The sequence below is a fragment of the Bactrocera latifrons genome, unplaced genomic scaffold (genome assembly GCF_001853355.1).
Source record: "Bactrocera latifrons isolate USDA-ARS-PBARC rearing strain unplaced genomic scaffold, ASM185335v1 scaffold_52, whole genome shotgun sequence".
Classification (NCBI taxonomy): Eukaryota; Metazoa; Arthropoda; class Insecta; order Diptera; family Tephritidae; genus Bactrocera; species Bactrocera latifrons.
In genome coordinates this window covers 844,605-858,328 of record NW_017537179.1, presented here as the reverse complement: position 1 = coordinate 858,328, position 13,724 = coordinate 844,605, and the positions used below count along the sequence as shown (strand labels likewise).

General features: G+C 36.1%; 1 protein-coding gene across 1 annotated transcript; it reads left to right on the top strand.

Moving 5' to 3' along the window:
• The first annotated feature begins 10,051 nt into the window (after window positions 1–10,051).
• On the top strand, window positions 10,052–13,688 carry LOC108974031 (protein Cep78 homolog). The gene is made up of 7 exons (XM_018941604.1): window positions 10,052–10,549; window positions 10,623–10,810; window positions 10,918–11,094; window positions 11,198–11,372; window positions 11,433–11,886; window positions 11,952–12,324; window positions 12,852–13,688. Exons 1-7 carry the CDS (start codon window positions 10,273–10,275, stop codon window positions 13,281–13,283), a joined length of 2,076 nt encoding a protein of 691 aa, XP_018797149.1. The 5' UTR covers window positions 10,052–10,272; the 3' UTR covers window positions 13,284–13,688.
• The last annotated feature ends 36 nt before the right edge of the window (window positions 13,689–13,724 follow it).

Below are 13,724 nucleotides of genomic sequence, written 5' to 3'. Positions count from 1 at the left end.
AGCAGTCGCAAAGTTGTATCCCATAAGTCCAAACTGGCCTGAACATCTGTTTATAAATAAGAATTTTGTGCATAGGGCAGAGTCTCTACCAATAACCAATAGATGTTTCTTAATTTTATTTCTTTTTGACATATGCACTAGGGTGGGTCGATTCCGGACTTTTTTCGATTCGGGATTTCTAATAATGCGGAAAAGTTGCCTTAGTACTTCCTAATTGCAATGCAGCTTTTTGTTTTGAAAGCGGATTGCATCTTCAACCCCAACTAAGGCCTTGAAATTTCGGAAATTCGCCTAAAATCGTGAAATAGTCTTCCTAGAGCCTGAAATACGCATCTAATGGCAAAAGTTATTTGTCACGTCATTTGCTACCGAACTGGTGTATGTGATCATGGCCGTTCCCGAGATATGAGCGAAAATGCGGCGCGCCACAGCGCAAGGTGAAAATTGTTGCAGCTCTYAGCTAACCTGTATTGGTCACCCAGAGCCCACCGCGTGGAGGTGGCTGCTCTTCGGGTTCCTCCCAAGCCCAASCCAACCAACCAACCATTTGTCAGGCTTGTTTCAGTCTGAATCTGTGTCAAATTTATTGATAACATCATATTTTATACTAAACTTTGGCATTTGTTGCCTAGATTTCAGTGTAGAGCGTATAAAACGATCACGAGATTGGGGGCCAATAACTTTGGAAGATGCCTCGGTCACCAGTTTGACGATTTTCCATACCTCTGCAGTGTCACCCGACAGCACTTTTATGAGTTCCTCGTTAGAAACTGAACAAAGAACTGGTGGAACAGTCAAGGTAATAGTCTTCCAGTTAATCATATCGTAATAATTATTAGCTTTGAAATTCAGCTTTGGCACTTTATTACATCTAACCCTTCCATTTACAGTGTCAGACTCTGCTTCTCTGCTTGCCTGTAGACGGTCAAAGGCCAACTTTCTGACCTCTATCCGTTCGTCAGTCGTCGTACTAAGGAGAATGTTTTCTGGAAGAGCAAAGAAAGCAATCTGTTGAATGGATGAATCGACAACCTTGCGCAGTTAGCAGGTAAGTATGTCGACCTTTGAATTGCAGCATAGAGATGGCGCTTTTTTGGCATCCAGAAAAGCAGATGAAACAATCAAGGCCGCTGCTCTATCACTTACTCCAAATTTTTGGGCAGCTAAAGCAGTGTGTTCTACTAGTGTGTTTTGTTTGGTTTTAGAGGATAGAAGAGAAAATTCATCATCAGCATCGTTTTTGGAAGAATCCATGTGCGACGCACCTACATTGTTGTCGTCTGTATGAGAGTCTGGCTGATCTGAATGGTCAAGTGTTCTAGCTGATACTTTTCTGGTAAGTGTTGATGTTGAATGACGTTTTGAAAGCTTTTCTTTACGTTAATTTTTCTTTGTAATCTTTTTTGTTTCAGGTAGATCAACACAAAAGAACATCCTGGTAAGTAGGTAACTGGGACTCAGAGAGATTGTACGGATATATGCCAAACACAAGACATTTCTGTCTGAATTCAAATTTAGACACAGACATTTTGAGTTCTGTGTTCTGTTGAGAGAATATAAGTGATAGCACTCGGCGAAATYAACGACAAGAGTGAAGGAACTCGATGAAAAAACATTTATGTGGGGACCAGTCCGAACGTGTCGTATGGCGCAGGGAAATGAATGTAAGTGATAGAACTCGGCGAAATCACCGACAAGAGTGAAGGAACTCGATGAAAAAATATTTGTGTGGAGACCTGTCCGAACGTGTCCTTTGGCGTAGGTAAATGAATGTGAGTGATAGCACTCGACGAAATCAACGTCAAGAAGTGTGGCCGCAAGCCAATTTTCACCTTGCGCTGTGGCGCGCCGCATTTTCGCTCGTATCTCGGGAACAGTTCGTCCTACGGCCATGATCACATACACCAGCTCGGTAGCAAATGACGTGACAAATAACTTTTGCCATGAGATGCGTATTTCAGGCGCTAGGTAGACAACTTCACGATTTTAGGCGAATTTCTGAAATTTCAAGGCCTTAGTTGGGGTCGAAGATGCAATCCGATCTCAAAACAAAAAGTTGCATTGGAATCAGGAAGTACTAAGGCAACTTTTCCGCACTATTAGAAATCCCGAATCGAAAAAAGTCCGGAATCGACCCACCCTAATGTGCACTCCATCTAATTCTCTTGGTGGGAGAGAGACTCCGTCGCCGAGTTCTGTTACTCACCCCAGTGGATGAACGTCCAGTCACAACCAGCATCAATGCGAATTTCTTCAATATATCGCTGATTTGCGTCCACGCCCCGACAAAAGAGAGGGACAATGTGACCAAAGATGCCTTCTGTGAGCGCACCTATGAGAGCTTCCCTCGCAACGATATCAAAACCGTATTTGGAAACTTTAACGCCAGGGTATTCAAAGAAGGTATCTTTGGCACAACAGCCGGCAAATTCAGCCTCCACGAGGAACATCCCCAAATGGGTTGAGGCTGATCGATTTCTTCGGGGCCCGAAATAGAAGAAAGAGGCCAAAATACGAAGTATAGTACGAAGAGATTGACAAGTTGGCCGATGATATTGATATCATTGGCCTCAACATCCGCGCCGTTAGTTCCGCTTTCTCCTGACTGGATTAACCGATACAGATGAGTCAGGTAGTGAACGAATACAAGACCAAATATCTCCTGTCATTAAACAAACAATCGTCGCACTCGCGACTTGGCTCTCACGTCCCTGTGACAGTTAACTTTGAAGTGAATTTTGTCTATTTTGGATCCAGTATCAATACCAACAATAATGTCAGAATCGAAATCCAAGCAGAATAGCTATTGCAAACAGATGCTACTTCAGACTGAGTAGGCAATTGAGAAGTAAAGTCCTCTCTTGACGAACAAAAAGCAAACTCTATAGGTCACTCATTTTTCCCGTCCTGCTATATGCTGCGGAGGCATGGAGGATGACAACATCTGATGAGTGGACGTTACGAGTTTTCGAGAGAAAGGTTCTGCGGAAGATGTATGATCCTTTGCGCATTGGCTACGGCGAATAGCACATTCGCTGGCTAGATTATCTTGTCGGAATGGATGAAAACACTTCAGAGGAAGAGAAAAACCTACACTCGTTGGAAGGAAAAAATTCGAAAAAACTGTCCGAAAGGTATGATTTTAAGATATTGTAACATTCTTTTGGTTTTGTTTAGGAGCACGCCATAGCCAACCTTATCAAAAGCTTTAGAAACGGCGAGGAAGACGGCAGAGCAAACTTTTTCCTTCAAAGGCATTTTCAATGTCTCGAGTTATTACTGTTAAAACTCAATTCACAAATATTACACTCTTCAGTGTATTATTTTTTGTTCATATTTTAATGGCATATTTTTGGAGTTTACATACACAAGTTCGTAACTATTCGCATTAGCACTAAAAGAAGTTCATCCAGCACCTGCGTTATGGTTCTGCTTCGAAGCTCAAGAACAATTGTGAGGTACATATGTATATATATACATATGTGCGTATGTGTGTCACCTTTTTCATATTCATAATTCCAGTTAAGGTCATCATTATCACATCTGGAGCAAGAACAATACCTGTCCAGAGTTAGACAATTCAAACTTCATGAATGTACATATATAAATATGTGTTTATATTTTATATGAATAAGTAAGCCAGGTGTATGTGTATACTTGAGCCATATTACGCTCCCATGTGTTACTAGTGTTGTAGGCCGTTGGGTTCATGAGCTCGGTATATTGTCGCATATGCATGCGAAAACAGTAACTTCACTGGGTTTGGAGTCGTGCATTTCTTGTTTTTCTGTTTTAATGTAAAAAGTTAGTTTTATTTAAGCTTAATAACGGCAAACAACTGAAAACAAATTAACTGTAAAAATGGTCGTCGTAAGGTGTTGATTTTCATAAATTATCGCAGTTGAAAATTATGAATAGTTTTTATGGTAAATGGTTTTATTATTCAGTTATGAAACTTGTTTTTCATCACTGTAAAGTATATAAGATACATGAAATATCAAATGTGAATAATTAGTTTTCGGTTTTCCCAACAACATTTGCACTGTCAGAACATCACCCAATGGGAGCTGACATAACTCCCAATGGAACAAATAAGTCGTCAGCAGATGTTTTCATTGAAAGCAGTGATATGTGCCTGAATCCTTATAAACCTCAAGAATCATCAAGAAATAGTTTCGTATTACTTTGCCAAAAAAGACGATCGGGAAACTACAGTCAATAGCTAAGTATAGATATCCATGTATATATTTTACTATGCAAAAGAGATGCTAAATTTTAAAATCATGGAAAAATATACATTGGCGTTGTATGGTCAGAGATCGTAGATGTTGTCCATGCTGTGCTAGAAGGACGTTATTGAAATATTATGAATTTAAATTGGCTAATTTGTGAAATGCTAATCACTATACTAGGGATATTTCATTTATATTTAGCGGTAACCCACATAATTTTAAGAAAATGTGTCCATTTAATTTCATTAAAATACCATCCGCATTGAGATTATAAGCGGATTAACACTAAACCTACCGACAATTCTTGTATACCCATTCCTACCGCGCGCGGTCAATTTGCCGGTGATTATAAAAGTTATGGATTTTGTTATTCAATGCAGATAATTGTTGATTTATTGCTGAATGTATATAAAATAAAAAGTTTTCATGGAAATTATATAATTTCTAAAATTTATTATACATAAAAGAAAAAATAAAACTAAATTTTTATACAGAATTTTATGCATGCTTATATAATATACTCTATTCGACTTCATTGTTTACAAAATATTTTAGTCTGGAATGTGGATTTTCCACAAACATATTTTTCGCACTTCGAACAAATTTTTGTTGTTTTATAATCTTTACAAAATTTGATTTGGCAAGCTTTTCGTACAGGCAAATCAGAGTTTGAAGAATTGATAAACGTTTTGTTTTCTTGAGATTTTATATATGCATCTCCGAGTTCTGAAGCTAACTGGAACAAAAATTCTTGCCTCGAAATATTTTCAGCTAGCTATTTATCTAATATATTGAAAAATACCTGAAGTGGCCATCTACGACTTTTCGACTTCACGCTGTATTTTTTTGCCATCTGGTCTGTCACATCTACACCAAATTTTGTACGATTATAAAATCTAATAGTTTCCCGTATACGTTTATTGCTTTGTTATACTCTCGCAACAAAGTTGCTAAAGAGAGTATTATAGTTTTGTTCACATAACGGTTGTTTGTAAGTCCCAAAACTAAAAGAGTTAGATATAGTATTATATATACCAAAGTGATCAGGGTGACGAGTAGGGTTGAAATCCGGATGTCTGTCTGTCCGCCCGTGCAAGCTGTAACTCGAGTAAAAATTGAGATATCATGATGAAACTCGGTACACGTATTTCTAGGCTCCATAGGAAGGTTAAGTTCGAAGATGGGCAAAATCGGCCCACTGCCACGCCCACAAAATGGCGAAAACCGAAAACTTATAAAGGTTATGTTGAAAATCACTAAAAGACGTTAACCGACTAACAAAAAACGTCAGAAACACTAAATTTTACGGAAGAAATGGCAGAGGGAAGCTACACCCAGGCTTTTTTTAAAATTGAAAATGGGCGTGGCGTCGCCCACTTATGGACCAAAAACCATATCTCAGGAACTACTCAACCGATTTCAATGAAATTCGGTATATAATATTTCCTTAACACCCTGATGACATGTACGAAATATGGAACCAATGATGATAGCGGAATAAAACTTTACACAAATACGAGCTGAGGTATCCCTTGAGGAAAAATTGTCGTGATCGGACTACAACTTTTCAAAGTTCCTGATATCGAACACGAAGAACTCAGTGCCTACCTAACCTAAAATAATTTTTCACCGAAAAAATTGATAAATCAATACAGTTAAAATAAATGAAAATACAATTCCCTACTCAAAGTTCATAAATTGATCTAATTTAATTAATTTTACAGCAAAATAAAAAAAATATGTAAATGACGGAGAATGAAATCTCGATTATCAGTTTATCATGCGAGAGTATAAAATGTTCGGTGACACCCGAACTTAGTCCTTCCTTACTTGTTTATATTTCTCTTGAGTTATGTTTAGAACTTACGACAAGCACTTTTATTTATTTTTGGCTTACTTTTATACATTGTCAAAGTAATGTAATATGATTTACATATTATATATAATTTGCTTGAAAATCTAGCCATTTTATCTTTTCTTTCTTTGGCTAACTTCGGGAACTCTCTCTTGTTTACACGAATTGCTCCAACATTTGTAGTTTTTTGAAAGTAATTTCTTGGTTAATGAAACATTGTGAAAAAATTATCCGTTGTTACGTTTCTTTCACATCCTGTAAATGGATGGGGCATTGAACGGTCGTATATACTTCATAATTTCAGTAAAGTCGTTTCGGCTCATTGTTTTTGAAAAAAGGCGGGCCCCTAATTTTCATTCCACAAATATGATATATCCAAATTTTTTGCCTTAAATGCGCCACGAGCAAACAGCAAAGCAATGAATGCATCTATTTTTGTTGCATTTAGCTCCCACTTAGTACCTAACATCCTAAATGCTTCTTCTTCTGTACATTTTATAATATGATGCATTATACTCTGATCAATGATAAGAGCAAATGCCGTCTTCATTTGTCCTTTCATTATATGTCGTTTAGCATATCCCGTTGGCCCTGACGTATCCCTAAAAATATTATGCACTGGTAATTTGTCAGGGTTGGAACTTTCGTTTATTTCTTCCCAGACTGTTCCATCAACAGCTCGATGTGTTGATCCTCTAAATCTATCTCACTTTCGGTTTTTCATTTCGAGACGTTTCTTGTTCATCATATTCTGAATTCTTTTCTTCAATTTCCGTTATATTTCTTAAGTAATTTGTAATTTTCCATTGCAAAATAAACTCTTTAGAAGTGCACTACTTGACACAGTAACCAATACAACTTATTGTCAAGTCCTTTCCATTGAAACCCACGCTGAGATAATTATAAAAGATTGTACTCTGAGGTAACGGTATAATATTTTTGCCCACTGGTCATATTGACCGGCCGCGGTAGGTAGGCCACATGACAAAATTTTTCTTGGAAAATAAAGCAAATAACCTAAAAATCCAATGCACTATGTCTGTTATGTGGCTTGCCTCGAAATTTCAGTATAGTCTTGTTAGAAATAATGCTATAATAGTCGGATTGAACTGATATTATAAATTTGGACTGAGTTTCCTTCTAATAAAAGGATATTTGAAGTTCAAACAACAAATGTCAACAGTCATTCAATTGGAAGGAGCAGAAACTACAAGGTCTGACCGAAAACTTAAATATGGTAACACGGAGAACAGTTTGCCCTTGGAGTTCATTCCAATCTGCTCATTGGGTTAGACCTTTTGGGGTGATTCGTGATGTCTATGGTTTAAGCCTAAAGGCATGTAGAATTGAAAATTCTGTGCAATGTCAATGCCTCACCGCGGTCGGGTACCGGACCCACAGCAGAGCAGAGCTTTTAGTTGGAACTTCAAATTCCCATTTTATGTATATAGAGCCTTTTAGTATTCATAAGATTTTACCCAATTTTTGACATAAAAGAACATTAATATCGAAATTAAAATCTCTTTTAATAGCAAAGATGTGTGAAAAGATGTGGTCAATTGTTTGACAATAAATTGACTTCCTTGAAGCACTATTTTAGCAAAGATTGGCTTCGATACTTTTCCTGAAATTTTAAAATTATGATGTACGATTCCACTGTATGCGTAAGATACACTTCCCTACTTCGATTAAATTAAGGTTTTGTATTTAATTTGCGGCATAGTTATAGCACTTTATATATTTTCGATGAGAGGCATTTTTTGCGCGTGGTAATGGTCCGATCCTTCCCATTTGCATCTCTAGTTCCAAAGAATACTTGTATTTTATTTCATTAAGATGGACGGACGGACAGATATGTATTCAACTCGTGTCGTCATCCTGACCATGTATAGTATATCTAGCTGGATTAGTTTTAAGTTTCAAAAAACCCGTTCGTTGAACAAAACTCGTATAATCTATGGCAGCATTGCATATTAAAAAGTAATTGAATTAACATTTATAATTAACTTGGATTCAAAAATAAAACTTTTACTTTTAATCCGTAATTGTTGAGTTAAAAAATTCGTAACTCTGCTCTATGACAACATGTTATACATAGGTATATAGTATGTATTAGAGTATTAAAAAAAAAATATTAATAAACATTGAAACTGAGTGATAAAACTAATGACTTAAATATGCTCTGTGATGTCGGCAATATCTAATATATAAAGTTCTTGCGTCGCGGTGTTTGTTGACAAACCTCTCCAAAACTGGTGGGTCGATTTTATAGGAATTTTATGTGATTATCGGGTAGATCTGCGAATCGGCCAAAATCCATTTTTCATACCCCTAAGTTTTAAGGATGGTCCACCCCAAATTTTTTATTTATTTTTTCATGATTCAAAAATACATGTAATTCTAAATTTTCGCCACTTTTATATTATTCTGTTCCATCCACAGAAACACAACATAGCAATCGATTATAATAAACGTATTATACGTTTTGTATAATTTATCAACTAAAATAATGTATATTTTCATTGCCTACAGCTCTCCATTCTCCTTTCAATTATAAATTTCATATGTTCTTATTATTACAGGTTATATTGAGGCCGGAAATGAGATTTGCTCTGCCGGCTTTATAATGATATAATAATGAGATGATGTTGTAGAACTGAATATTTCAGACCCAACGAATTTGACTTCTAACGCCACGGAAAACGGTGAGAATTCTGAATTAGAATTTATTCAAGCGACATCCAAATATGATGTAAAGCATTCTTTTGCAATTCTAAATTCCTATTTAACCACGAATATTATATTGTACAACTGACGATCACTATAAAGCGATAAACAATTAATAAGTAAAACTATGTACATAAGAAAAGCACTTTACCCGAAGTAAATAAATAAAGTTGTATATAAATATACATAAATTTTACAGCTTTTTGAAAAATTTTATGTTTTAATAAAAACCTCAATAACTTGAAGTTTTTGTGGATTACGGTGATTCGAGTTGGGAAAGTTCGTCAGCTGGTTTTATTATAAAAATTCGTTTTTTTTTTTATTATTAGGCAAATGTGTGAGTCGTTTCTGTTAATAAATTTACTTTGCAGTTAACCTAGCTTCCTTAATACATCGTATACCTAATTGACATCAAACAAGTAAGAAAGTAAGTTTTGCGTATACGTCACTTACAGAGGAAAAGCCAAGAATTTGAAGTAAAGCAGTAAATAAACCACAGTTTCCAAAATGGTTTCTAAACCTTTGGTATCCCTCTAATCTAATATAGACAAAAATTCGTCGGAATCTTCGGTTCACTCTGATTTTATCCATAAGAAACTATGAGAAACTTTGAGATATTTTTTAAACTGGAAGGATTATAGGAAACTATAAGTATATTGTACGCAAAAAAAAAAAAATCTTAAGCGAAATAAAGGGTCTTTAAACTCAATTAATATGTAAGTTTTAATGTATATGAATGTGGTATATACATACATATGTATATTAAGGCGTGTCGGGTTTTTTTGTGAAATCGCAGATGCGGGATGTTCTGCTTACCATTCTGAACAACTTTGCCTAAGATATTATGGGTCTAAAACTGGTTTGGAGTTTAGAACGTCTGAATAATCGGTTTTAATTTTTATTCTGACAGCTGAAAAACTGACGAACAAATTTTATAATTCCTAAACAACTTTAACTTAAAAAATTTCCGGTTTTTTGGCTCTCTGTAAATCCACCCTTTTTATTGTATATGTACCTACAGTAGTTGTAACTGCCCTTTAAGTACTTAGTATTTCCAATAAAATTCCTTTAAAATCAATTTTAATTTTATGTTCGAAATAGTTAAAACAAATTTGAATAGAGGTAGAGCTGTCAAGTTTTCGAAAAGCAATAGAATCTCTAGAGACACAAATAAAAATAGTAAACTTAAAAATTTTAATCACATAAAAAAATAGAAAAATCATAAAAACCACAGATTTTTAATCAATCAATTCAAAAATTTCAAAATTATTTCGATTTTTTTCATTCTACCCTTTTTATTAAAAAAAAGCTGTCAAACTTTTTACCTCCCTCTCTCCCGATAATAACCGTCCGTCGCACGAATCTCACTCGTATACAAATACACAATAAAAAATCGTAATCCAGGATTAAAAAGAACAACATCAAAGCAACAACTATAAAATAAGTCGAACTAGAATAATGCAGAAGAACTTGGAATTACGTGATGTGTGCAGTTTGACATCGACGAAGAAATTTAATCGCTGTCGTTCCTTTCACTTCCGGTATTTGGAGCTCTGTCGAGCGAAGAATCTGACTCCTTTGCCAGATATTCGTACTAAAAACAATGCAACATCGATGTTAGATTTTTTCGGAGAAAAATTAGGTGTTACTGATTGGCTACTCATCATAGAAGCTCTTTACTATGATCAAGTGCTCCAAACGCTTAGCATCCGCTTGCGCAAGACCCTGGGTTCGGGTAAGTGTACCACATTAACAGCTTTCGTTTACCAAATTATATTTGAACTGATTGTACGTATGAATACTGACAGTGTTGGAGCATTTGGATACGGAAAAGAAGGCACGGCTCTTTAAGCAGAAGCCGGTGATCTGTACTAAGTTTGTTTTTTCTGGTATCGTGGAGGCGGTCTCAAATTGTATTGAATTCAACAAGAATTTAAGAATTCTAAATCTCGAAGGTTTGCCACTCAATGATAAATACGTGGAATCTATAGCTAAGGTATGTGAATTACACAAGGTGATCCGAAACCTTTAGCATTATTTTCTAAAGTGTATCTTTGAATTGTACTTGAAAATGCATTATTATTTCTCCTAACCACTTCGCAGGCTCTGTCTTCGAATGAAAGCCTTAAGGAAATAAGTTTTCAGCGTTCGAATATTTATGATAAAGGATGTGAGGCTATATGCAATACAATAAAATATCTGGAAAATGTAGAGAAGTTAAATTTATCTGAGTGTGAGCTATCAACAAAGGGTGCCGAACATGTCGCCGATATGATTAAGGTACGAAAGCGACAATCAATAAGTTTCGAGGTCGCCATTTCGTGAACAATATATGTATGTATGTACATATATTAACTCGACGTCACGAATATTTCTTTTACAGATACAAAAGATCAGCCGCTACACGGAGGGTTGGCAAAAATCGCTACGCTATCGGGATGTAGATCCAGACTCTATACCTGGACTGCGTTCGATTGCATTGGCGCGTAATCCACAAATCGGCGATGATGGTGTAAAAGCAATCGTAGAAATATTAAAGGAGGATGTATGGGTAAAAGGTAATTGAACAACAATGCTTTTGCAATATTGTTACTGACGATGTGTGCTTTTCCATGCAGTTATCGATATGGAGAATTGCGGTCTGACTGATCGTGCCGCTAACATGATCTTGGATTGTCTCGAAGTCAACAACTACATAATTGATTTCAATGTACGTGGAAATGCAGGTATCAGTAAATTCCTGCAGCGTAACATTCGTGAGCAACTGGGGAAGGAGGATGAGGATATGAAGATGCTGGAAGGCCACATGCAACAGAGTACAAATGGCAATGGGCCCAATTCGCAGTCCAAAAAGAATCGCGTCACCTTGGCACAGCTTAAGGAGCAACTCAAAACGCTTGAGGAACAATTAGCGTTCGAGCGTGTCTTACGTAAAAAGGCCGAACAGTTGAATGAGAAACTCAACCAACAGATAATTGCATATGAGAATCAAATGGAGGATGAAGCCAATGCTCGTATACCTGAAGGATATGTTGTTGTGAAAAATGAATCACTGCAGTCTATTATCAAAGAGTCAGTGCATGCCTGCATTAATATTAATAGCGGTCATAATATAATTTATTATTCTATATTTGCAGACGCAATGATTTCCAGAAGCTGGCCAGCAGCGTTTGTCGCAAAAACTCACCGCGCAATAATAACAGCCGATCGAAGCAGATGAACGCGTTGCAAATGCAAAGTTCACACATGTCGCTACGAGAAAGTCATAATGTGAGTATGTTGCCACCAGGCGATGACACTTCCTGCCATGTTAATGCTGTTGCAAGCGCGAAGAACGTGCAGATGTATCGAGAAATACCATCACCTACTTCGACTGTGAAGGAGATGCCCCGGAAGCCTCTCAAAGTGCGCAAAGTAAAAAGTGAAATGAAGTACGTTGAACCAACTCCAAAAGATTCGTCCAAAAAAAAGGAATCTAAATCGGATCATGAGTTCGCCAATGAGACTGATGTAAGTAGGAAATTCCAGAAGCAAATCTATGATATCTTAGCTACCTATTTGCTGTGATATTGTTTATAACATATATAATTTTATTGTTATATTTATGTATGTATGTATTTTTTACACTTTAGTAAGTTAAATCTTTTCTTATTAACCGTTTACCCAGAATATTAATAAACGCGAATAATTTATTGCTAAAACAAAAAAAAAAACTAAATACTTAGGCGTTATATATTATATATTCGTTCTTATGGATACGAAAGAGTATTTTAAGCATTTTTGGTAATATTTTTACAAAACGAAAAACGCACAGGCCGAAAGAATAGTAGGAATTAGATAGTGGCTCTATACGAATGTATCAATAATCGTCAACAAGTCGGTTATTAAGAACTTCTTTATTCAGGTTCGTGTTATCTATTTAAGCAACACTCACACATTTATTTAAAAAAATTAATAAATTGTGCACAAGGAGTTATGTTCAATAGGTTAGCATATAAATACAATTAATTTTTACCCATTATTTTCATTTTTTGCAGTTTCAACTTACTGCGGTGCACTTTGAAACGAATATCGGCGATTCGGCAGCGAACAACTTGTCTCCGATGATGTTACCAATGCCAGGCGTTTCGTCATCATTGCTTACACAATTAACGGCGCGCATTGATAAGAAGCCGTTAAATAATGGTGGTGGCTGCTCCATTCCCAGCAGCAGTCGCAATAATTTTTGTAATAAAATTGAAATGGACGATTTGTCCATATCCACATCTCGAAGTCAAACCAGCGATTGCTGTTCCAGCGATTCGGACACTTTGCGTAATAGTGTTTCAGATTTTCAACCGTTAAAGGTCTTCATACGACGCAACAAGTCGTTGACGTCGCAACAGCAATTGCAACATGGTCAATGCGAGGGTTTGACTATGGATATAAAGTCGCCTCGTACACTCTTTATGGGACTGTGCGATGATTGACGAGATAACAATTCTGTGGAAAAGAAGGACGCAAGAAAGCCAGAAATTATGTGGAAGTTTATTTTATTTTATTTGTTGAATTTAGCATTTTTTCTTTTAAAGCTATCGCCGAGAAGTACATCAAGGCCTCTCACTCCTCATTCCTTCTTCCTAGTTTTTTCTTAGGAAGTATGGTGAAGAGATATGTGTCTCAAATATTGTAGAATCACACTACAAAATTCTCTGTAGCGTCCGAAATATATTTTCGTATATTTTTTCTTGCTTACAGCAGTTCTTGTGTAATCCTTTTCTCAATTCTGTGTATACGCATATGTATATATTTTGTATAATATTATGTTGCAATAAATAATAGTTTATAAAAAGTCGTAGAAAATTATTAAACACCAAACAATAAACCACAGACTAACCGTAAGCGTTTCACTGTGCTTGTATTTTGGAAGT

Excerpts from the sequence above, each read along its gene's own strand:
- LOC108974031 (XM_018941604.1), top strand. The coding sequence starts at position 10,273 with ATGCAGAAGAACTTGGAATTACGTGATGTGTGCAGTTTGACATCGACG. Across the intron at positions 10,550-10,622 it reads GCGCAAGACCCTGGGTTCGG|TGTTGGAGCATTTGGATACG; the intron begins GTAAGTGTACCA and ends GAATACTGACAG. Across the intron at positions 11,887-11,951 it reads CTGCAGTCTATTATCAAAGA|ACGCAATGATTTCCAGAAGC; the intron begins GTCAGTGCATGC and ends CTATATTTGCAG.